The 22,730-nt window shown below is 41.4% G+C and overlaps 1 protein-coding gene across 3 annotated transcripts in view; it reads left to right on the top strand.

Annotated features, from left to right (window-relative positions):
- Positions 1-417: 417 nt before the first annotated feature.
- The window catches only part of FNBP1L (formin binding protein 1 like), a 92,853-nt gene continuing 70,540 nt past the window's right edge, over positions 418-22,730 (top strand). For 2 of the 3 annotated variants that reach the window (XR_012678485.1, XM_075182355.1), the window contains exon 1: positions 418-571. Coding sequence is in view for 1 of the 3 variants with exons in the window: in XM_075182355.1 (XP_075038456.1) it covers positions 548-571 (24 nt within the window). In the remaining 2 variants the exon portion in view is untranslated. The remainder of the gene's footprint in view (positions 572-22,730) is intronic. The other variant, XR_012678486.1, reaches the window with a different exon arrangement.

Here is a 22,730-nt window from a genome sequence, read left to right as displayed (position 1 = left end):
GTTTCACAACACCTGGAGTGTCACAAGTTAGCCAACACTGTTCTAGTCATTACTCACCAGCCTCAGAATACGCAGCAGCTGTGTACAGTCACCTCACTCATCTGACATTCAGTCAATCAACAGGTCAAATTGTTTTAAAAACTTATTATTATTATTTCGTACATATTAAACCTTGATGAAGTCTACTAGTATTGCTACAACTCTGTATTTCTGGGTTACTTGTCAGTATACCATCTAGGAGAGTGTGTCCTACCCTCTAGTAAGAGATGCCCCTAGCGGCCAGGGCAGCCTGTGCCCTCCTGTCTCACGGTAACACCTAGAGCCTTTCTCCACCTCTTCTCCCATGCCATGATCCCTCCCTGCCCATCCCAAGCCCTTCTCCCACCCCGGCTCTCCTCCCTCCCTCCCGCTCACTCCTCCCTCCCTCCGCCTGCTCCCCCCACCTTCCCAAGCTTCACACAAGACAAGGAAAGAGCTCCAGCAGACAGAGCCGCCCGTCCTTCCTCTGCACTAACACCCGGACACAACCCAACACCCAGCCGGAGCCATGAGCTGGGGCACGGAGCTGTGGGTGAGTGGCCTCTCGCCCCGCGCCGCTGGGAAGGCGCTTTGTTTGCTTGGAGGGGGCGGAGGGAGGGGTGTGAAGGTGATTTGGAGGTCCGGAGTAGTTTGTTTAATTCACCATTGTGGCTCTGCTTGTGACCCACAAGGCTTACACTGGTGGTGGTGGTGTCGTGGCTGGAGCTGTGATGGTGCTCGGTGCTGTGCAGTGTGTGTTTAGCACATGTGTAGTGTACTTCGTGGTACTACTGTTCCATTATGATCGGTAGATGGATGTACGTGTTTGTATTTTTAATATAAGGTCTCCTGCGTGTACGCACCTCTGTGGCTAATAATAGACTTGGCAAAATTATATTTACACTGGCATTGTGGTGTATTCTGTTCCAGTCCCTACGTATAGTTTGCATGCTGGTGTGACCTGTGTCAGTTTTGGTTGTGATCCAGGGGTCATTGTGTAGCTGAAGTCATGCTGTGCAGCTGATTAGCCTGTGTAAGGTTGTATTGTGTGTGTGTATGTGTGTAGTATCACTGCTGGGGTGTGCACACATAGCCAGGTGAAGGTTTGCTATTGTTTCACTGCCTGTAAGCAGACAGATCACACCCTTTCTTTCATCTCCTTCCTGGCTTCAACCAGTCACACACTCTCCTCTCTCTCTGTTCCTTTACCAGTCACACACTCTCCTCTCTCTCTGTTCCTTTACCAGTCACACACTCTGCTCTCCTCTCTCTGCTCCCTTACCAGTCGCACACTCTGCCCTCCTCTCTCTGCTCCCTTACCAGTCGCACACTCTGCCCTCCTCTCTCTGCTCCCTTACCAGTCGCACACTCTGCTCTCCTCTCTCTGCTCCCTTACCAGTCGCACACTCTGCTCTCCTCTCTCTGCTCCCTTACCAGTCGCACACTCTGCTCTCCTCTCTCTGCTCCCTTACCAGTCGCACACTCTGCTCTCCTCTCTCTGCTCCCTTACCAGTCGCACACTCTGCTCTCCTCTCTCTGCTCCCTTACCAGTCGCACACTCTGCTCTCCTCTCTCTGCTCCCTTACCAGTCGCACACTCTGCTCTCCTCTCTCTGCTCCCTTACCAGTCGCACACTCTGCTCTCCTCTCTCTGCTCCCTTACCAGTCGCACACACTGCTCTCCTCTCTCTCTGCTCCCTTACCAGTCGCACACTCTGCTCTCCTCTCTCTCTGCTCCCTTACCAGTCGCACACTCTGCTCTCCTCTCTCTCTGCTCCCTTACCAGTCGCACACTCTGCTCTCCTCTCTCTCTGCTCCCTTACCAGTCGCACACTCTGCTCTCCTCTCTCTCGGCTCCCTTACCAGTCGCACACTCTGCTCTCCTCTCTCTCGGCTCCCTTACCAGTCGCACACTCTGCTCTCCTCTCTCTCGGCTCCCTTACCAGTCGCACACTCTGCTCTCCTCTCTCTCGGCTCCCTTACCAGTCGCACACTCTGCTCTCCTCTCTCTCGGCTCCCTTACCAGTCGGCACACTCTGCTCTCCTCTCTCTCGGCTCCCTTACCAGTCGCACACTCTGCTCTCCTCTCTCTCGGCTCCCTTACCAGTCGCACACTCTGCTCTCCTCTCTCTCGGCTCCCTTACCAGTCGCACACTCTGCTCTCCTCTCTCTCGGCTCCCTTACCAGTCGCACACTCTGCTCTCCTCTCTCTCGGCTCCCTTACCAGTCGCACACTCTGCTCTCCTCTCTCTCGGCTCCCTTACCAGTCGCACACTCTGCTCTCCTCTCTCTCGGCTCCCTTACCAGTCGCACACTCTGCTCTCCTCTCTCTCGGCTCCCTTACCAGTCGCACACTCTGCTCTCCTCTCTCTCTGCTCCCTTACCAGTCGCACACTCTGCTCTCCTCTCTCTCTGCTCCCTTACCAGTCGCACACTCTGCTCTCCTCTCTCTCTGCTCCCTTACCAGTCGCACACTCTGCTCTCCTCTCTCTCTGCTCCCTTACCAGTCGCACACTCTGCTCTCCTCTCTCTCTGCTCCCTTACCAGTCGCACACTCTGCTCTCCTCTCTCTCTGCTCCCTTACCAGTCGCACACTCTGCTCTCCTCTCTCTCTGCTCCCTTACCAGTCGCACACTCTGCTCTCCTCTCTCTCTGCTCCCTTACCAGTCGCACACTCTGCTCTCCTCTCTCTCTGCTCCCTTACCAGTCGCACACTCTGCTCTCCTCTCTCTCTGCTCCCTTACCAGTCGCACACTCTGCTCTCCTCTCTCTCTGCTCCCTTACCAGTCGCACACTCTGCTCTCCTCTCTCTCTGCTCCCTTACCAGTCGCACACTCTGCTCTCCTCTCTCTCTGCTCCCTTACCAGTCGCACACTCTGCTCTCCTCTCTCTCTGCTCCCTTACCAGTCGCACACTCTGCTCTCCTCTCTCTCTGCTCCCTTACCAGTCGCACACTCTGCTCTCCTCTCTCTCTGCTCCCTTACCAGTCGCACACTCTGCTCTCCTCTCTCTCTGCTCCCTTACCAGTCGCACACTCTGCTCTCCTCTCTCTCTGCTCCCTTACCAGTCGCACACTCTGCTCTCCTCTCTCTCTCTGCTCCCTTACCAGTCGCACACTCACGCTCTCCTCTCTCTCTCTGCTCCCTTACCAGTCGCACACTCACGCTCTCCTCTCTCTCTCTGCTCCCTTACCAGTCGCACACTCACGCTCTCCTCTCTCTCTCTGCTCCCTTACCAGTCGCACACTCACGCTCTCCTCTCTCTCTCTGCTCCCTTACCAGTCGCACACTCACGCTCTCCTCTCTCTCTCTGCTCCCTTACCAGTCGCACACTCACGCTCTCCTCTCTCTCTCTGCTCCCTTACCAGTCGCACACTCACGCTCTCCTCTCTCTCTCTGCTCCCTTACCAGTCGCACACTCACGCTCTCCTCTCTCTCTCTGCTCCCTTACCAGTCGCACACTCACGCTCTCCTCTCTCTCTCTGCTCCCTTACCAGTCGCACACTCACGCTCTCCTCTCTCTCTCTGCTCCCTTACCAGTCGCACACTCACGCTCTCTCTGCTCCCTTACCAGTCACACATTTAGTCTTTTTTTGATGCAATTGACAATGATTTGTCATGGTAAGAAATAATCTGTTCCATCTGGGAAGATGAGATAACCCCCCCAGTACTGTCCTTCCTTGATATTCATCCCTGGTTTTGCCTATGGGTATACAAACAATGCAGTGTGAAACACAAAACAATACCCTGTGTAATCACTAATGTGCTTGGTTTCAGGCTCCTGATTGCTTTGCTAATTTCATGGTAGAGTCAAACACACAGTACTTGCTTTAATACTATTTGTTTAATTTTATCCTGAATTAGATTTCTGCAGTGTAAATGGAGACATGATGGAATAGCTCCTGTTTTACTTGAAAGGGAACTATACCAGATTATAAACTCCCTTGTTCAGGGCCTCACTATGCTAATTATAAGGCATTCACAAGGGCCTGTTCTTGTCACTGATACATTTTTACTGATTTTTGGCCACAGGACATTGTTCCAGACACTTTTAGTGGCATTTTATACCTCCGTCAAACCCTGATCTGTATGGCAAACAAATCCTTTAATGTAATAAGGTAGGCCTTATATGTAAAGTAGAAAATCTTGTCACAGTTCAAGTACTTGGTATAAATAGTGTCTGTGAACCCAAAGCATTATGCAGGGAAGATTTTGTTGGCAACAGGCGATCGCTTATCTGAATACCCTAAATGACATATTAAGGCAAGTTCTAAAATTCTATAAAATGCACCTTAAACCTTCACCATTATCTTGACATATGAAGACATCACACAGGAGACACTATAATCTGTCTACCATTAGAATAGACGGTGTGAGCACATATGGCGAGAATCTGGGATGCTTGTAAGAATAGAGGAAATGAGTCCAAGACTCTGTTTGTTCACTGAATCATATTTGATCTGTGTAGTAAAATATATGGCTTTAGTACTTCTTAAGGTCACAAGCAGGTTATGATGGTTTTTAGTGGACAGGCACTTAATTTCCTCTGATTTTGTATCAATACATCCACTGATATTTAACTTTTACTCTCCCATACATCTTTTTTATGTTCTTAACAGAGTGCTAAATTAAATATACACTTCTGTATTTAACATATGGCTTTTTCTGATGTCAGAAACAAATTGATAAGTGCACGTGTGTGTATATGTATGTATGTATGTGTGTGTGTATATATGTATGTATGTGTGTGTGTATATATGTATATATGTGTGTGTGTATATATATATATATATATATATATATATATGTATATATATATATATATATATAGTATATATATATATATATATATATATATATATATATATATATGGTACAGTCCAATGCCTAGATGTAAGTGCAACTTGCTTATTGGGTTAGTTATGATCATATTAATGCTTTGTGGTCATGCATATTCATTAATGCTGGACTAGATATATTTTGAGATTTCCGGAAAAATATATTTCAACTCCAAACCCATAGTCTTCCCATGCACCAGTCCTGCTTTTTTTTTTTTTGCATGTTAATGCAGAAATTATCCATAATCCTAAATTACAGCAAGACCCTCAGCTTGCCTATATTATTGCATTACTGCACAACCATATGCTGTGTATAATATAGTGTGACTTGCCACGGCTTGATGGTGTTCAGATCTGGTGACTGGGAAGGCTTTGACATATGGATAACATCTTTGCAATGATCATCAAACCATTGGGCCACCACACTTGCTCTCTGGACTGAATATCGTCATCCTAGAAGACACCCCTCCTGTCAAAAAGGAAATGCTGTAGCATGGAGTGAAGTTGGTCTCTTGGTACCATGAGTAGCTATTAGGATTGATCTTGCCTTCTACTGGAATTATTTGCACCCAGACCACGCAAAGAAAGTGTGCTCCACATCATAATGGATCCACCACAACACAGCACTGTTGCAAACAAGCGCTCAGGGCTGTAGTCTCTTAGGTTGATTTGTAAGCGCTTGTCCGTTTATCGAGAACATTGTGAAGAATGATTCATCTGACCATATCACCTTCCTACACTGCCCATTAGTCCATTGCCTGTGCTTGTTGCATTACTGAACTTGCAAATGTACATTACTAGGTGCAATTTATGCTCTGCAACTAGACTATGATTTACTGTTGTGCAGTTTTTCTTCAGACTGTTTTGGATGAAGCGGGATACTTGCACCCACAAATGGAAAATTGCAGTAAATTGATCTGCAGTTACTCCTCTGATTTTTGCTTGGCACTTTGAATAAACGTATGGATAGCAAGTTGCTGCAGTATGTGCTTCCTTTCCTGGTTACCCTTTGGTGATGATGGTTTCCCTTCAGAGTTCCTTGTTGACATCACCTTAGATACTGATACTTTAGCAAGTTGAGTTGTCTTGGTCACTGAAGCGTCAGCCAAATGCACCACAACATTCACTGCTCGTTCAAAGTTATTGAGGTCTCCCTACCTTCTCCACTAATTTCCAATTGTAGTAACCATACTCAAATGTAAATATTTATGTTCAGTGTTTTTTATTTATTGTTTTGCTTACATTTTGAGAAACGGATACTGGAAATCATTGGGGGCAGACTGTCTTATGGGACAAACTGCTCGTGTATGAAGTTATGTATTTAGTTATTATAAGTAGTATTTAAACTGTAGTCTATATTTTAAATAGGCTTAAATGGGTTTAAAAAAACTGACTTCTTTGGTATAACTCTATCTGTGGTCTTATTGCATGTGGAGACAAATGATCACAGATCTGGTTGTGCAGTAGGTGGGGTGAATAAACAGATCATTGACACAATTTGTGCCACCTAATGATTGGTCACGCAGGTCGATGCGTTCATTGGGTACCATGCTTTACTAAATACCTATATCCTGTCCAGAGGCAGAACTAGCGAGCTGTGGGCCCCCGATGAAGGGAGACAGACCCCTGGGCCCCTGTCCCTCTGCATTTGCCATGAAGTGCGCCCCATTATCTCCATGGGCCCCGGTGCACAGCACCTGCCTCACCAATGTTCGTTTCGCCACTGATCCTGACTGATTTGTTTGTTTATTAATTGGATGGGAATTTTGTCATGCGTGGCTAGCTTTATTGCACTGCATTTAAGCAGTGTGTGTGCTCTACAACATCTCGCAAAGGGCAGCAAGACGTTCTAAACACAGAGTGTAGCACAAGAAACGCGCTGGCACTGCTTTTTAAACCGAGCTTGCAGTGTTTTGGGAAGGTGTCAATTGCCGATCCATAGAGATGTTTTATTATTGCAGACCTTGTCACGCCGAGTGCTTTAAACACTCTGTAAAAGCAGTTTGTTTCAAAGGCCCAGCGCTAGTACTTTAAAATGCCCGTGTTGCACAGTTCTAATTCTCACTGTGTATATCGTGATATGGATTTAATGTTTATGCTGGGGTTCAGATTACTGGGGAATGTATCATTTTCACTTATAAATGTGTGAATTTTCTTATATTTATTTATTTTTAGCTTTTATTTTGTTAAAACATATTGTTGCCACAATGCTGGATAGGGTCTTTTCAGGATATACACTGTCTGCTTTTGTTTAAATCTTTGCAGTGATTCTGTTTCTCATCTATTGAAAACGTATGTTTTGCTTTTTATGTTTGAGGCAATGACAAGATCCATGAAGAATAGTTTACAAGGCTGACTAATTTAACATGAAATTTTGATAATGTCCCTATCTGTCAGGTCTCCTATATTAAACTTTTTTTTTTTTTTTTTTTTTTTTTTAACACTCTTGTTAGATCGTTGGTAACAACAGACAATTACTTGTTACAGGTGGATGTTCTTTAGGCTCCCTATGGATCCAAACCCTTAGTCCACCATTACATAAAGTGGGATAATCATAATATCACCATAACATTAAGGCTACATTAAGATAAGCATTTTTATTGGAAAATAGTATTGGGGTTTGCCGGTACACATGTTTCAGCAGAAATCCTATTGCCTGTTTCCATTTTTAAAAAGCTATTCAAGGGGTATAGCTTGGTGACTTCTGTGTCACATCTTCCCAGGTCCTCCTTAACATTTTTTACCTCCCAGGAAATGAGTAATGACCATGATTTTTGGTGTAGTCCATACCAAGGACTCTGCTCATGAGCAAGGCTAAAGAAACCATATAAAGCTGCTGGAATAAGGCATTACAGGAATAGTACAAATCAAATAGTACAATGACTGGTATTTCACTTATGTAGTGTATGAATAGCCAAGCTAAGAACATTATTAAATGGAATTTAATGTGGCAAAATAGCCACAATGCTTAAGGTATACAAAATAAGATAACAAAATGACACAAAGTAATATGCAAACAGTTTCTTTTGGAATAATACAAAATCATACTAAATGTATGAATACATTTTCAATTTCAAGTTGAATCTTAATAGAAATGACTGTTTTTAAAGTATTGCATAACCTTTTAAAACCGCTCTTTTTTCACCTCTTACGTTGCCCCCCCCCCCCCCCCCCCTTGTGACCTCACAGAAAAGTGGTATATGTGTGTGTGCCAGTCATAAAATTTTTAGATGAAAGTATATTTTCTCCATTACAACTTAGGGACGTAATTGTACATTTCATTAAAATATCACAAGTGTACAGATACATACCAAACATGCATACAATATACTGGATGATTCTTCATTCCTAGGCTCCTCTAGCAGATTGGACTTTGAGCTTGACATATGAACAAGGCCTAACTTCACAGATTACAATCGTATACAGATTTCTAGACACGTAGAAATTATGAAGCAATTTCTTTTGGTGTTTTTTTTTTTTTAGAATGGGGATTAAATAGAGACTGAAGATTTTCCAAATTGGTTACACTGTGAGCATTTAGTACCTGGGTCTTAAAGCTGTATCTGTGCATTGGGTCTGAGCTGTAAGTTAGGCTAGGTACACAATGAAGAATTTTCCGACTGACTTGTCACCTACAACGATTTTACTAATGACTGGGGGTCCGATTGTTTGGACGATTCATGCGTAGGCACGTTTTAAAAGATTAATGAAAGACCGGCCAGACAGACACTTAACAGCCGTATTGTCGTGTTAAAAGATGGATTTCGTACACACTGAAACGACATATGTGGTCCCTGTAGCGATATCCCCAAGAAATTTAAATAGGCCGAGCATGTTCATCAAGAACCAGCCAAAAACTCTTAAAAGGAGAAGAAAACACGTCTTCTTCATTCATTCTCTCCACAGCTAACACAAGACGACAACCCTCTGACCAACATTGCTGTGTGACTGATCACACAGCCCACTGAACACTTTTTTACCTTTGCATTCTAGCTGGTCCAATGTGCAATATGATGTAGCACGTGCCCCTGTGTTTCGAACTCCCATTGTCCCATAGATTGGGAGCTTGCGAGCAGGGCCCTCTTACCCTCTCTCTGTATTTATTACCAGTATTGGCTTATAAATGTTTGTTCCCAGTTGTAAAGCGCTACGGAATTTGCGGGCACTATATAAATAAATGATGATGATTCTCTAACACATACTTGTTTACAGTGCACGATCCTTTGCAACCACACTGTAACAAATTCTTTTACTATTATGGATACTGTTGGATAATCTAATACACGTCTTTTATATTTCAAATGTATGTCTTTATTGCATACTAGGGGGGCATAATTATAGAGGCAGACATATGCGATACACACATATAGAAAACAAAACTACGTGTCTTCTTGTAGACTATACTGACAGGTGTATAACTAAACAAGCAAACATGCTATCACATCAATGTAGTAGACTGCTACTATTACGTTACCGTTACAAGCATCTAATTACCAATTGACTGACCTACTGACACCGTACCACGTTGGAGACTTATAGGCATCAGAAATTTACATACACGCTCCCAAAGCAGTCGCAGCTAGAGGAACTATCGGCACTTGGTCGTGGATCAACCGGAAAATATTATATACGTACATAATCGTATGGTGATTGGACAGAGGTTATTAAGCAGTAAGACCAACCAAATGAATCGACAATCGGCACTTTGGAGTGACTTTCGACCATTGTGTATTTATACACAATAAGCCGACATCCGAACAAACGGTCGTATGTCGGCTGTTTTGCACGATGATTGAATGAAAAAGCTCCAGTGTGTACCAACCCTTACTCATTCTAGTTAACTATACAGACAACCTCTTGAGACTTCCTTGCTAAGGAACAAGACCCACACCTTCAAAAATAACATCCAGCTCAGATGACGCAGGGGAAATGGACAGGGGTGAAGTAGCAAAGGTAGATTAAGCCCTGACCTCAACACTTATTGTGGGTTCATTTTTTGCTTTTAGTCGTCTTTTTAATGTGTTACTTTGTAAAGAATATTTCAAAGTGTTCACTAATAACATTTAAAGCTCTATAATTTCCTAATGTGCCCCCCTCTCCCTAGCCAGAGCCACGGGGCTGCTACGTGAAGCCATTTTCCCTTGGTCTCCTCTGTCGATCATTGTAGGAGGAAGATATGTTTGTGTTACAGAAAGGACCAATCGCAAGCCACAATGAAGAGATTGCGGCTTGTGATTGGATCTCTTGCTCCCGTTCCCATACAACATTGTAAGGTGGCAATTTAAATTTTATTTCCCCAATTCTGTATCGCAGAACAGTCAAAGACCTGGTGGGGAAGAAACAGCTGCTTGTAGCAATCCCTGGGACACTGGTTTGTGGGATGGGCATGTCAGTAAAATCTTTTCCATAGGCGATAGTACAGCTTTAAAAGTAAAATAAAAAAAAATTGCATGGATTAAAAAGTATAAACAACTCTGTTCAATATCTACTATGCTGTATGGTTTTACAGAGAAACTACAGTGGAGAACTCGGTAAACTGTTGATTGAGAATTGTGAAATTTCTGTTCAGCAGAGGCACATAGGAAGCAGATCATCCTGTATGTATATTTCATAAACATCTGGTCACCTTACACATGCTCCTTTGTGTTACACTAATAGATTGACCCCCATGGTGAGCAATGCATTTGTCTGTCTCTCAGAACTGTCAGTAATTCGAGGAACAGGCATTACTTGTATGACCTGCTAACTAGTCTAGAACCCCCTGAATGTAATATGAGTACCTACACCACACTAGCACAGGATGTAGTGGATTATAGCCTGAGATCACTGAATATTTGTGAAGTGAATCAGGAGAATATTTGGTAGCGTATATGTCTTGTCTTTCCTGGAGTAATTTAAATGACAATTATTTATGAACAGACAATTAAACAGTTTTGCATTCCATACTATTGTTATGTGAAAACCTTCATTGCGATATGAGGTGTAGTATATAGCGATACAGAGATGTGCCTTGCTAGATCCTATTTGCAGAAAATGTTTTAACTTTCAACCTCCCTGTATGTGAAGGACACTCTCATTACTTTATAGTTGCCATGGAAACTCCTGAGTTACAAAGCAGAGAACACACACTGTGCATTTGGATGTTCCTAAGATATGCCAGTATCATTTTGGCATAAGCTCATGCTATGAAGCTGGAGTGCTGGGGAGCTTAGGCGTGATCCTTACAAAGAGCTGCTTTGCTGACTGAGTAGTGGATAGTTTTAAATAGATTTCCAGCTGAATTGGTACAGATGATTAGAGTAACATTCTTCATTGTGCTTGGTGCTAACCCAATTTCTAAACTGCAAGCCAGAAGTAACATTTTCAGGATTAAACAGGTTAAAGCTGCAGTACCATATACTATTATTCTATATTCCTAGGCGAGTGCCCCTTCTCCCCAACGGGAATCCTGTAGCTTGGGGGGGGGGGGGGGGGGGGGGGGGTGGTAGCGGTGTGTGTTTGAGCAAGAGGTCCAATCACAAGCCGGAAAGAAGAATTTGCCCTTTGAGACTGGTCCTCCTGCTCACACACCTCCTCCATCACAAATAAAGTTGATAGCAAAAATAATTTTGCCAGTTCAGTATTACAGAGCCTCTATATAACCTATAGCAACAAGTTATGTATCTTGCTTTAAAGTTGACTAGACAGAATTTTTTATTTTTTGTGTGTGCATCGGTCATAAATATGCCCATTAGTTTTCTGAAGTTTTCCTTGATAATTCCAGATTAAGAAGCACAAGTGTCGCTGTAAAAAGACAGCAATTTGGATTGAAAACTTGATCATTTTAGATCAAGTTGATCTCAAAACACTGTGTATGTCAGCTCAAAGTGTCTCCAATCCTGATAAAAACCTGATTGGGCCTTAGTGGTCTGGTGTGAGTCTGGTTAACAGCGGACTATATTAATTGGGCCTCATAAGATTCATGTGCGGACAAATTGGATGTAGATCAGCCTGTTCAGCACTTAGGCTGGATCTACCCGATTACTTAGATGTGGAGAGATTCAAAGGACTTTTTTGAAGTGTTTATATATTTTTAAAAAAACAACAATATTGAATGTTTGTATACACCACTCGCTGTGAATGTGGTTGCCACAGGGATCAGCGATCCCTCAAAGTCACACTTTATTGGCTAGTGTTGTGTCATTAGCCTTTGTGTTAGTTTGTTTTCGACTTTTGTCTTTGTTGTGATCACAGAAAGCAGACCCAATGCGGTATGTAATACCAGTCTATGGGGTTCCCTGCTAGAGCCCTGGGAAGATGACCCCACTCACAAGCTTCATTATTGAGCATCTCAGTCATTTAAAGGGCCACTGTCTAGTTTGGCCACACAGGGAGGCCAGATACAGTATACTGGTCATACAGGTGTGAGGTCATTCCACTGTAATTAGTGATTGGAGTGGTCAGATCATGTCCAATTTGGCCTCCCATATGTCTGGTTAAAGTGGAGAATTTTCATGTTTTGCTCTTAAATATTGAAATTAAACTTGGAAATTTGAGATGTTTACATATGTTCCAGCTTGCAACATTTGTGTTCCATAGTTAAAAAAAAAAAAAAAAAAAAAAAAGAGTGTATCAGAGTACCTTATATAAATGTGTGCAGTATGTCCCTTAGTAACATTTCTGGATTGTATTATTTTTTTTTAAAATCCCACAGGCAACTGATAAACACTCAGGACTGTTACCAATCCTCCTGACATTGGCGTACTACACACAAGCAGGCGTCATGTTAATTGTTTGTTATAGGTTTGTGAATCCTAGCTGAAAATCTGCTCTTTCTCGTCGATGCTGTTGTCATTTAAGGTGCCTATATGGGCAAGTACAGCAGATCCATATCCAGTTTGCTGTCAAATAGGAAAGACCCAGTCATTTGATGCTGTAGATGAACGAGTGGTACCTATACAGGACAGATATTGTGGTTGCTTGATTGTTCACATGGTCATATAGCAGTTATCGCTTGATGGCATTTTCCAGTAGTCCCCATCATTACCGAATAGATATCAATGTAATCGACAACTATTTGAGGTTCATATTCTGTGATTCGTGGCCATTTAGATCTAATATGGCCCAGTTGGCAAGTGGAACTGCATAGGCCTCTTTACTGTTGCAAAAAAATTTGGTATAGTAGTTGTGACCGTTAAAATGTTTCTTATTTTTAGAGGGTTGGTAATCCTAATTCAGGACCTGCTACTCCCTACCTCTGTTTTTAACACAGACCTGACTAAAAGTAGCAACTTTTGTGCTATTGATTTGGATTGTTCATGAAGAGTTTTTACTCTGTTCTTTTATTAGCAAAAGATCTACAAATAGAGATTAGTTATGAGCACACCTCGAAACACTGGTAGTTTGTGTAGGCCTTGCTGTCTACATGTGACTAAGTCCTGGAAATTTAGTTTTGTGTTGTGCAATTGAAGGAGGGATTTGTTGCTCCTGAAGCATGTCAAAGTGCATGAGCTAGCAGGTAACTAGCTTCCTGTGGGATCGAATTCTTTTTGCCGAGTAACATTTATTCCCTGCTGTCATTGTTATGACAGCTACTGTATGTGGTTCTTGTTAGAACAAATTCCCAGAATTCCATTTGTATAACTGCAGCTTCAACACATGACTTTGAAGGGTTATTCTCAACTGTGTCACTACATGCTGGATAATGAGAACACGTCAATGGCATACAGGCAGTGTTTCGCATCGTTTAGAAAAGCAATACATTGTTATGCTTCAGACTGAGAACACCATTAAAAAATAGGAGTTAAAATATTCTTGGTACATTTGTCATTCTGTAGTTTTAGGTCGATCTCTGTTGTTTCTTCATATGGTAGTTATGCAATTATTTTAGAAGCTTGCAGTGTACACACTTTTGCTCTGTGGCAATAGGTAGGTCACAGTTCTGTCCCGGTTTCTATTAGACTTTCGTTGCTTAACCTGTCTGTTTTGTAGGTGTGTGAAAATGAATTGTATACTAATCCCAAGGCAGCATGTACTCAACTTAAGCTGTAGCAGTGTATTTATTCATCCCATTGATTGGCTTCCTACACTCTGTACAAGCAACAGGTACACTTAAGTGCAGTTTAATAACTTTACAACAATTGATAGTGGTAACATAAACTTTTTGGTGCTTGCTGAATGGTCCCCTTCAAGGTTATATAAATACTTTTTGTTAGACTAATAATAACTGGGTTGCACTTTGCATTTTACATGGTTGGATTTCCATGACACCTGTAAAACTTTCGACCACAATACTTGAATTGCTTTTTTTTGTTTTGTTTTGTTTATTCATTTTTTCAGTTTGTAAATAGTGAGAACTCCCCTTGTCTGTGCAGTTTATTTTCAATATGGGCTCCATTACGTTGAAAGAGCTGGCTATCAGTGAGCTGTCGCCATAAGACCTCTGTGTGTTCTAGTATCCATATAATTATTCCATCTACTGCTAAAAATATCACATTCACAAAAATGTAAAGAGTTTGAGTCAGCAACAAGGGGCGAGTAAAATTCATTACCATAATTGCCCTTTATGCGCACACAAACACAGTGCTCAAGGTTACTATGGAACCTTGCAGCTAATTGAATTATCAGACCCTTAATGTAGGAAACTAGTTTTGTTTTGTGAAACGGAGTACACGAGAAAGTGTTAAAAAATTGTTCTCTAAATTTTATTATTATTCATTCCATTATTGTGAGTTGTGTACACGCTGTTTAAATGGGAGGTTAGCACCCTCTTGAACCAAGAAAACCTACAATTTCTTACATTATTCCAATATGTTCCTATGGCAGCGTTTTTCTTATCCCAGTTAGTTACATGTACCCTATGCTCTCAGAACAGTAATTGCTTATTCTTATTTCACCAAGTCTAACAAATCATGCACTTGTCCATGCATTCGGCACCACACTGCTACTTTAACATTACGCTGGTCTTGGAGGTGCATTTTAGTATTATATCTAACTTGGGACTAAAGTAAATGGAGATATAGGTGACCTGCATACACGGTGATTCAAAGTGAATAAAGCTAAAAACATTTTTTTCCCCTGTTGATTAGACACTATATTGTGTTCAAAATAAGATCACACAAACGGCCCAATTTAAATGAGTGTCCCTTTAATACTAATACTGTGGTCATAGTCTTTGCTATACAAAGCAGTTTTGTTTTCTGATGTGTGCTTTTCATGCTACAGGCATTTAAATGCTTATGAGTCTCATCCTGTGACTTGTATACAGAGGCAACTTCACACATGCCTGCTGTAATATTCATGAACAACAAATATAACGGCTGTTGTCTTAATAACAAAACACAGCTTCAAGCGTTGGTAAAAAAAAAATCGGTTAGGTTCCATTAACCTGATGCAAATATCCTATAGCATAAGCTGCAATAAAAATAAATTGTACTTAACCATGAATAGTCAAGACAAGAACCAGCATGTACGTTGTACGCTATGTTTCCGCTCACAAAAATGATAGTGTTTGAAAGAGTCTGTTTTCAGAGTTCATTTATATCAAATGACTTACAGTCAACTAAAAAGTAGTTCCTGCAATTTTCTGTACCCTAAGTGTTAATGGTGGAAATTCCCTCAGCGGTGTCATTAAGTCATAGATTTTGTCAGAAGTTTCCTTGTGGCTCATCTCGAGTTGGAAAGTGTTACTTGTTAGTCAGTGTTCCAAGGTTGAACCCCAGGAGGCTTTTATGTTTTCCAGTAATCAGCCTGCGCTTCATAGTTGGTCATTTATCGATCTGCAACTATTCTTTAGAAAATAATATGATGGTCTTCTCTTGAATAAGTGAAATATAAATTAGTTTAAACATTATATGCTGCAGCATAACATTTTTGTTTACTAAATTTCTTCCAAAATGGAAAAGAATGAAAAAGCAGTTTGTTTTTTTTTGTGGCATTTTTGTGCTGGCTTTGATGAGTTTCAGGATAGCCATGGTTTAATATACTTTTGGACACCGTCTGGTAAAAATGCAGGGATTGGGTTTCATTCTTTAGCAATGGGCGCTTATCTTTACATATAGACTTGTTCAAGCGTCTATCGTCATTCAGATAGGCTTGAGGACCAGATTACTTAGACGAGTACGCTGTAAGAAGGGGATGGTAATCATTATCGCCGTTTTTCATATAGTGACACCAATTCCGCAGGGCCGTACAGAGAATATTTGTCACACATCCGTCCCTGTGCATTGGAGTTTACAACCTATATTCTCTGACACACACATGTTCATTCTGTCATCAGCCAATTAATCTACCAGTATGGTTTGTTTTTTGTTTTTTTTGTTGTTGTGTTTGTTTGTTTTTGACGTGTGGGAGGAAACCAGAGTACCCGGAGGAAACTCGTCACCCCAGTGCTGTGAGGCAGAAATGCTAGGGAATGCCAAGTCGGGAATCAATTTGGTATTTCCTGAGAATCCTACTTGTCCAAACTTTCTTGTATATTAAATGATGTTTCCATAAGCAAGGAGCATGTTTGTCTAACCCACCCGTGTTTCCTTGTAGGAAGAGAATATTTATTGCAGATCATAGGTCTCTCACACTTGGAAAACCCAGATGCTTGCTGGGAATACAGGGTTATTACACCTATACGAATCCTTTTCATTCTTAGGTGTCTGTTTTCCTGCCTGTACTTTTGTCTTTGTAAGAAACGGAGGGAAGGAGTTGTTAAACTAATCACTGAAATATTTCATGGGCTATGAATTTCTTTACCATCTGGTTTTAATTGCTGCATTGGGGCAGCTTGTTTTGTTAGGACCGTTTCTCTCGAAAAAATATAAATGCTAAAAAAATTAAATTTCAAACCTTAATTTGGACTCCAAAATGCAAAAGTTATATGTCTGACCCTGTCCACCCCCCTTCAGCTGACTCTGTGGAGGCCGGTCTGACCAGATCAATGCGTTTTTCCCCCATCACCTGGGATGCAGGCTTATTCTTTGTGCTCCATGTAGCTGTAACTTGACATTTTCAGCATCCAGTATTGCTGTTTATAACATAGCAGGTAGGCTAGAGCGTTATTAATGTGTCCGTAAATGACATTTAACTTCTCGCTTTCTGCAAACAAATTCCAAACTTCCCTTTGTGTCTTCTGTGTGAAATCTGTGATATTTGAGAACCACATTATTGTGGTGGATTGAAAGGGGTAATGGGAAAACCTTAGATCCGCTTACTGCAATCCCACCAGTTCTTCAATAAAAGTGAAGCTTTAAAGTGTCTGGTATATTGAACCTGCTATACTATGACATTGTTTGGGAAGTACTAGTTTTGGGATACCCCAGATGCTATACACGCTATCGGCACCTGCCTCTTCTGGTGTTTGGGGCTCCAGAATAACGGCCCACTGACACTTGTCCATACTATAAAAAACAAACTGGTTGAGCGCCTCTGAATATCAGTATTGGAAAGTGATGTCCAGAGATGTGAGGAGGTGCATGGTAAGCAGGGGCTGGCTGGCAAACTGTAGCCTGGGGCGAGACAAATGACCCAATCCAAGGTAGCCCACTATGGGACCAGCCCCTGGGACTATTACCCCCCAGCCCAGCCAGCCCCTGATGGTAAGGGAGCCTTGTTTCTTACAAGAAAATCTGTCTTGGTTTGAGCGTGAAAAAAATTCCATTGTACATTACTCATGAGTTGAAACATTGTACTTTGTTATGGATGCATTTCCTTCCAGACTAACAGATTCCTGAATCAGCTAACACATCTGTTTGATATTGTGTGGAGGTCTAAAACTTATGTGAAGCCGGTGAAAGTTTGGTAAACGGTGACGGTCACAGAAAAATATCAGACACTGATGGATAACCAATGTCTCTAACTCTTGTTTAGTGAAAGCTCCCAGCAGTCTATCAAAGCCGCTGCTTGGAGACTGTTCTCTCCTTACTTCATATACTATCACCTGCATATAGTCAGTATGTTGTTTAAAACCTGATGGCAATTGCTTGTATAACTTGCCTTTTGGGGATTAACCGTGGGGAAAAAATAGAGCAGTAATTATTTGTGCTGTAGGCTATGCTCATCTGGACGAAACCGAAAGTCACTGCAGAAGTTAAAAGTATCATAACCTGGAAAACACAAGTAGCTGCTTGTATTAGTATGTCCTAGTGATACATTACTGAAGAGTCTACTGTGTTTGTACAAATTTACTAACTGTCCACAAACCATGTTAATAACAGGACTTGCCAAAACATGTGGAATACAGGAACCAAATAGCATTTTGGTAGGCAGGAACAATTCTATTAGTTTAAGTTAAGGTTTAAAATATCAGTGTTAAGAATGCCATTTTCTGAGAGGGGACTTGTTGGTTTTATTTTTTTCTTTCACGCAAAGCAAATGTTTGGGGTATATATAAAGTATATTCTTCAGATTGAAATATGACACATGTTTATCATGTTTAACCGTTCATACTCGTAAGACGTCCGTTGATCTCCAGCAGTGGGTCTTAAAACATTGCTCGGCGTGGCTTGCCCATTTTCACCAACTCCCAACCTTACCTGCATTAAAAATGATCTGGGAACGTCTTGCCAGTTTAATGGATTGCGCCATTGGCTCTAAAGACTAAAAAGTCTTTCAGTATTTGGGTCTCTTTGCAAGCCATGTTGGTGGCTTGGTGCACACATTTGTACTAAAATCAATATAGTGCATGGACAATGCAAAGTCCTGAAGCTGCAGCTCTGGAATAGAGATCAATGATGCCATATTCCTGTTCATACTATAACATAGATTAAAGCCCAAATCACATGCCAGGTTAGAATAAGTGACCTTTTGGTCAAATTTATCAGTTAAACTAGCACCATGTGCTCAGCGATCTACAGTGTATTCGCTGCTCAGAAAACGAGTTTGCAAACAAGCCAAGTTGGTTATACAAATATATGATTATTTTGTCCTCCGAAGATAGATGATGGAAAAGGATTTGGGTTGAGTAGGAGGTTTGTCTGAGGCATTGTGACATGAGACAAATGATAGAAAACAGAGGAAATAGGAAATCAAATCCTTCCCAAGACTCCTTGCATTATTTACATTCCTCCTCTTAAAAAGGAAAATACTGGTTATAGGTGCCAGCTGTAGTCCATTAAATATATTGTGGAATGCCTTTCCCCCCAAGGCTTGCGGTGGTTTCCCCTTTAAGCCTTGTACCCTGTGAATGTATGGCTCATTTAGCAGTGAGATTATGGCAGTAAAAGCCTCACTATTATACCATGCTTTATTCCCGTCATAACTGCAGTATAGCACATAAACGTCTCATTAATGTGAATATTATGTGCTGTCCTTAAATTTTTCTTTTTTACCATTTTATAGACTGCTGAATTTCCATCACATTTCTGTAGATGACTCTGCTGAATACTCCACAAAAATAGCACATCCAGAAATGATGGTAAAACACAACAGCAGTAACTACACAAATCAAATATTGCCGCACTTGTCTAACACTTTGTCGTCGAAATGTTATTTTTTTACAGATCACACAGTAGCAAACAAGCTCTTTGTATAACGCACAGAGTATGTATTTTGTTTGTTTGTGGTTTTTTTTGCCTGCCGTGGGTTTGTACACTTGTTTGCACTGATACCCTGACAATGTGGTGCAGTTTAGTTGCACACAGAACACTGAAGCAGCAGCCAGATTGGCACAATCCTATGTCATTTTCCTGTTCATATTGTAACCTGCGTTAAAGTCCAAGTTCTTGTGCAGGGTACATTAATTTATTAAAATGTACAACAGCCTGCCAATCAAATAGTACCACGTGCTTAGAGATCTATGGGGGGGGGGGGGGGGGGAGGGGGTTTGAATTTTGTTTTTCTTTTTTAAGCTGTATTTCTGATAACAAGTAATGCATGGCTCCCATACTCCAGCTTAAACCTCTCCCACATCTTTAGAAGCGTGTCCTAATGGCATCAATCTGACATTGGTCAAAGGATGCAGTCAGTTGAGTGTCTGTGACATCACTAACTTTGTGTATGAATCCTCCAATCCACACACTGTATTTCTGTACCGAAACAAGTTATCACTCGTACTGTGTTCAAGATGGCATGAAAGAGAATAGTGGTCATTTTTAGTCCAGTATAAACCCTCAGGTTATATCATGTATATCACAGTAATACACAGCCTTTTCTATATAGTAATATAAAATTGTAGCTTCAATTGCTTTTTAACTCAGTCCAATGGTAATCATAGAGTGGCTTTTCATTACAGGTCACTGTGCATTTTCCTGATAGTATTTCTGTTGCCTAATTACTGAGCAGATTTTGCTCTCTTGCTCTTCTGTGTCTCTTGTGCCTCCGTACAATCCTCATTGTGTGTGCGGAGCCAATTTTCTTGAGCATGCAGTCTATCCGTTCATTGGACACTAGTACCCCCATGCTGTATTGGATTTATAGGCTGAATTATTGGTTCTTCCTTCAAAATCACTGCTTCTACAGCATTTAGTGACAGGTATACTTGAAAGCCCCAGAAGTGCAAACAGTTTAAATTGATAATTTGTGCTGTCCAGTTTTGAACTAATCTGACACGTTTCCAGTGCCAATACATGTCACACAATGAATAAAGACTATATGCCGTTTTCAGCCATGTTTTCACCGTGTGCTAACATTTTAGCTTTGAGGAAATATAATATTATGTGTTCAGCTTGTTTGTTGAGAAAGTGATGTCTATAGCCTGGAATTCCTATAACCTTACCTCAGTTGTCCCTTGTGAGGTTACACATCCAGCTTCTATCAATGCCTTGGCAGAAACATGAGCATTTCATTCTCTAGAACATGTCATTTTTTTAGTACTTCCAGCTGAACAGGAGGGGAGGGAGAGAAATATGCCTTTCAATTAATAGAAACAGTATGTGAGTTTGTGTAACTGCTTTTCCCCTAGACAACGCTCTTACTGTGGGAAGCTGCAGCATCCCAGTATATTTTATGGTGGACATGTTGTGTTTCTGTGTGAGGTGCTTTTTTTTTCCTTAAAGGGTGTATGTCCCAATTTAGAAATGCTGTGTATATCATGGCACATGGGTTGCATGAATGTAGCTTAATTTCTTTTTAGTGCTGACAGAACTACTAGCAATTGTAATTTTGGTTTGTGTTCAGGTTCTGCTTTCAATGGCTGACGTCCCACACTGTATAGGGAATGGTTCACGCCAACTGTATTTTCTTTGCCTGATTTGGTATAAGGATTTAAAGCTAGCTGGATAATTGGGTTTTGTTTTAAATCCTTAAAGGGATTGAATCTAGTTTGACAGCATTGAATGAGTCTTGTGAGATAACACACTTCCAACCTCCAGTGGCAAAAATTTCCTCTTAAAAGAAAGTTACTTTCCATTTAGTATATTATTACAGCTATTTTTTTTTTATTTGGAGTAAAATTGCCTTTTGCTACTTTACACCCAAAATAGTATTAATACTACTTCCAGAAGGATTGTACTTCTAGTTTCCATTCTGTATGTGATGTACTGGATTGGGGGGTAGTAAACCATTATGTGAAACAACATAGCTTAGTTACTGTACTCATTTAAAGCTTTGATGCATAGCTGGACCATCCATTAGGGAAATTTTGCTCCCACCAAGGGCCCAGTAGGCACCGAGGGCCCATATTTCTATAACCCATTTATTTTTTTTGTTTCCCCCTGACAAGCAGGGGTGGGGGGAAGGAGAGGAGAGGGCCCAAACCAATATATGTTGCTTAGAACTCTGTGGGGTATTAATCCCCAAGTTACCATACTATGGCAGAACAAAGTGACATTTTATTGTCATTTGTACAGTGTCTGTTGTGTCTTTAAATCTACTGAAAGATGCTTCAGCAAGTTGGGTGTATGACGGTGGTGGTATCAAGCTCATCTCTGTATGAAACTGAATGTGACTAAAGCTGGGTACACACTACAGAAATTTCCACCAACTTTTTATGCCGATTTTACATGCGATCGATGTTCCGATCGCTCGGTCCATGGACTGCATACACACTAGCCTTGTTTAGGACGATAAAGGGAAGAGCGGACGTCCCTTTATCGACTTTTTACAGCCATGTTGTCGTGAGCAATGATTGTAATTTCGTACTCACTGTTGTGGATTGGTCGGAAGTTTATACACACTACACAGCGGAAACGAGATTGGAACGAAAATATTAAACGGTACAACCAACCAAATGAGGCGACAATCGTCCATTTGGGCAGACTTTCGACCATTGTGTCACTACACACACTGACCCGACTTTTGAACGAGCGGTCGTATGTCGGCTGATTCAGCCGATTATTGGACGAAAACCGTGTAGTGTGTACCCAGCTTAAAGTCCAACGTCACTACACTACTGTTTCATACATTAAGATGCTTGGATTGACTGCATGTTGCCTCTTCCACCTGAAACTTGTCGACACATAGACATGCAGCAGTTAGCTTAAGTATTCTAATTACTGTCTTAATTTGAATGATTAGATTGGCTTCCTTTCCTTTAGTTTGACATGAGCCTGGCACCACTACTGTTATTGAGGTACCATTATGTATACCTATATGTGATTTCCTGCTTGTCTCCATTCCTTGTCTCACATCATGGCACTATTCCTGTCATCCCCAATATAATCATGTACAAGTCAGTGAATCCCACGTGATCAGCACACGCATCACCTGCTGCTGTGAACATTCCGATGGTAATAAACGTGGAACACACAAATGCGCACGAGATGAAGCCTGAATACAGTATGGGGCTCTGGCTTTAGTTGCACACGTTAACTTGTGTGCAAAGGACAAAGATGCAGTTTAATGCCCCATTAATGTGTTCTCATACCTTTACATATTTGTAGTATGAAACTAATTTACAGATGGTAATTTGACTCTTAGCCTTAGAGATCAATTAAACTTGTGACCAAAATTGTTTTTAGACTCTGTGTTTT

This window comes from Mixophyes fleayi, chromosome 8, assembly GCF_038048845.1.
Source record: "Mixophyes fleayi isolate aMixFle1 chromosome 8, aMixFle1.hap1, whole genome shotgun sequence".
NCBI lineage: Eukaryota > Metazoa > Chordata > Amphibia > Anura > Limnodynastidae > Mixophyes > Mixophyes fleayi.
This window is presented reverse-complemented; position numbering and strand designations above follow the sequence as displayed.